This window comes from Aplysia californica, unplaced genomic scaffold, assembly GCF_000002075.1.
Source record: "Aplysia californica isolate F4 #8 unplaced genomic scaffold, AplCal3.0 scaffold00178, whole genome shotgun sequence".
Taxonomy (NCBI): domain Eukaryota; kingdom Metazoa; phylum Mollusca; class Gastropoda; order Aplysiida; family Aplysiidae; genus Aplysia; species Aplysia californica.
The window spans coordinates 70691-73190 of NW_004797448.1; the positions used below are offsets into that span (position 1 = coordinate 70691).

Sequence of the window (2500 nt, forward strand, 5' to 3'; positions counted from 1 at the left end):
GGCATAGGCTATGCTTGAAGTGTATCAGTGCAAGAATTGTGTTTGTTTTCCAGGCGACGAGTTGGGTGATCATACCTACCTGACCCGATCCCATCCGCAAATGGGCACCCTACTGTTGGAAAAAAACCCAGTCGTCTCTCCATTTTGCTTGCACAGAATAAATTGTGCATCTCTCACTCTCGTTACAATCACACAAAACAGTTCATCATTGTCCATAATGCACAAAATGATAGCAAAGGATAAACATTGTTAACTAAACATACAGGTATCTTAAATTGTATCTGTAATAATGCGTTACTTATGGAAAAGAGTTATAGGCTTAATTATAAATAGTCGGATGTTCTGACTGGCTGAATTTATGTGCCGTGGAATTATCACTTCCGATTTTTCGACGGCCTGACGTATAAATATCCACTTCCATTTTTTTTACATGAACGATTTTAGTTTTTGATTGGTGACTATATCTAGATCTAGATTCTAAATTCAAAATAGGTTACTGCCAAGGTCGAGCTGTTTTGTATTCTCGCGGTACCTTTTGAAGGTATTTTCAAATGAAGTATAAGTCCGGGCCTCAACCACAGATGAAGTATCTGAATATTCATGCAGACATTTAAAAATCTCTAGAAATTGGATTTTACGATGTAAAAAATGCTTTTTCCCATTCCTCGCAGAATGGCAAAATGAAATAATGACTCCTAGATCTAGATTATAAGTCTCGCAAATAACCAAAAAAATCTCGAGATCGGGAACCGTTCAGAGTAGAGTTTATGTGTCTTGACATGACACTGAAACAGTGTGTGTGTGTGTGTGTGTGTGTGTCAATGTGTTGTGACATGACAGTGAGACAGTCTGTGTGTGTCAATGTGTCTTGACATGACTGTGTGTGTGTGTATGTCAATGTTTCTTGACATGACACTGAGACAGTGTGTGTGTGTGTGTGTGTGTCAATGTGTCATGACATGACAGTGAGAGTGTGTGTGTGTGTGTCAATGTGTCGTGACATGACAGTGAGACAGTGTGACAGTGTGTGTGTGTCAGGGTGAGCCTGGTGTACTTGTGGAGCCTGATACTCTTGACGGCGATGGCGACGGATGGCGATTTGTTCATTGTGTTCACAGATCAATATGAAGTATTGCCAGTTATTGTATCAAAGGAAAAATTTGATTGCGCTTTTTGGCATGAGTTGTTTGACACACGCCCGTGAGGTGTTTTATAATACAGTTCTGCAAATACAAAGAAAATTTAGCAGTTCACTCAGGGAATAGCGGATTATTTGAGCTTACCATGAGTTTGAGTTTTGTGTTTCTGAGATTTCTGAGCTCGACTGTACTACCATTATTAATTTTTGTAAAATAATATTTCCCATGATTCATTTTTCTAAAGGAAATCCATGAAGTAAAGGCAAGTAAGCAAGGTGTACAGAGCGTCGCTGTTTGCCGCCATGAGACTGGCACACACGCTGTGATGAACTGTGCCTCCTTTTATGACGGACGGCACCACCATCTGGCCACGGGCGAGGACGAGCTGTGTCGGTCTTATTCCGTCAAGTACAAAGTGGTCACCCCGACCAAGGCGGAGAAGGCAGATACAGGTCGGTCATGTTTGTCACTAATGTTTTATGTCCGTCTAGATCTACACAATTGTGTGACAAATGTTTTATGTCCCTGTAGATCTACACTATTGTGTGACAAATGTTTTATGTCCCTGTAGATCTACACTATTGTGTGACAAATGTTTTATGTCCCTGTAGATCTACACAATTTAGATTATTTACTCGATAAAAAACATCCCCACTTATAATTGAAATTCATTTGTTTGCACAAGGAAACAGCAAAAAGGTTAACAACACCACAGATCCTGGCAAACACTACTGTCATCACTATATGTTATGACTTTTAGTTCAAACAAATAATTAATTGTTGAAGAGAAAGACTTGCGATTCTTAGATTAGTTACTGTTTCATGACTGCTTAGCTTTAACGGGTGTGCATAACAAACAAATGTTTTCTTTCTAAACCACTATCTTAACTCACTTTATTACTGTTCTATATATATATGCGTCTTTTTTTTTTTTTTTTGAACAGATAAAGCCAATGGCACTGCTACGAGACAGAGGAAAGGAGAAAAAGCAACAGACGACGGCACAGCAAATGGATCAGCCCAGAAGCAGAAACAGTTGACATTCCAGATTGAAGGCACTGGGGAAGTAGCCACAGATTTCTCCAGTGACGGAGGCTTCCAGAAGTGTGTCCGCTTTTTTCCTGACTTCTCTCAGCTGGTCACCGGGGGGGGCGACGGCCACGTCAGGGTGTGGAAGGTGGGTGATCTGGGAAAAGAAAGGAACGATTGTCCCAAGTTTGGGAATAACTATAGTACTGTATCTTTATGGGTTAGCGGTTGTTTAGGGATAGTAAGGGCGTAGGGTTAGAGTTAGGAGTACAGTAATCATTGCACTTGGGCCAAAACCAAAGTATCACAAAAGACTTGAGAATGCCAGTGAA

The 2500-nt window shown here is 40.5% G+C and overlaps 1 protein-coding gene across 1 annotated transcript in view; it reads left to right on the forward strand.

The window, feature by feature from the left end:
- The window catches only part of LOC101861727 (prolactin regulatory element-binding protein), a 13863-nt gene that overhangs the window by 3405 nt on the left and 7958 nt on the right, over positions 1–2500 (forward strand). The window contains exons 2-3 of the mRNA XM_005098279.3: positions 1384–1591; positions 2084–2316. Coding sequence (XP_005098336.1) covers positions 1384–1591; positions 2084–2316 — 441 coding nt within the window. The remainder of the gene's footprint in view (positions 1–1383; positions 1592–2083; positions 2317–2500) is intronic.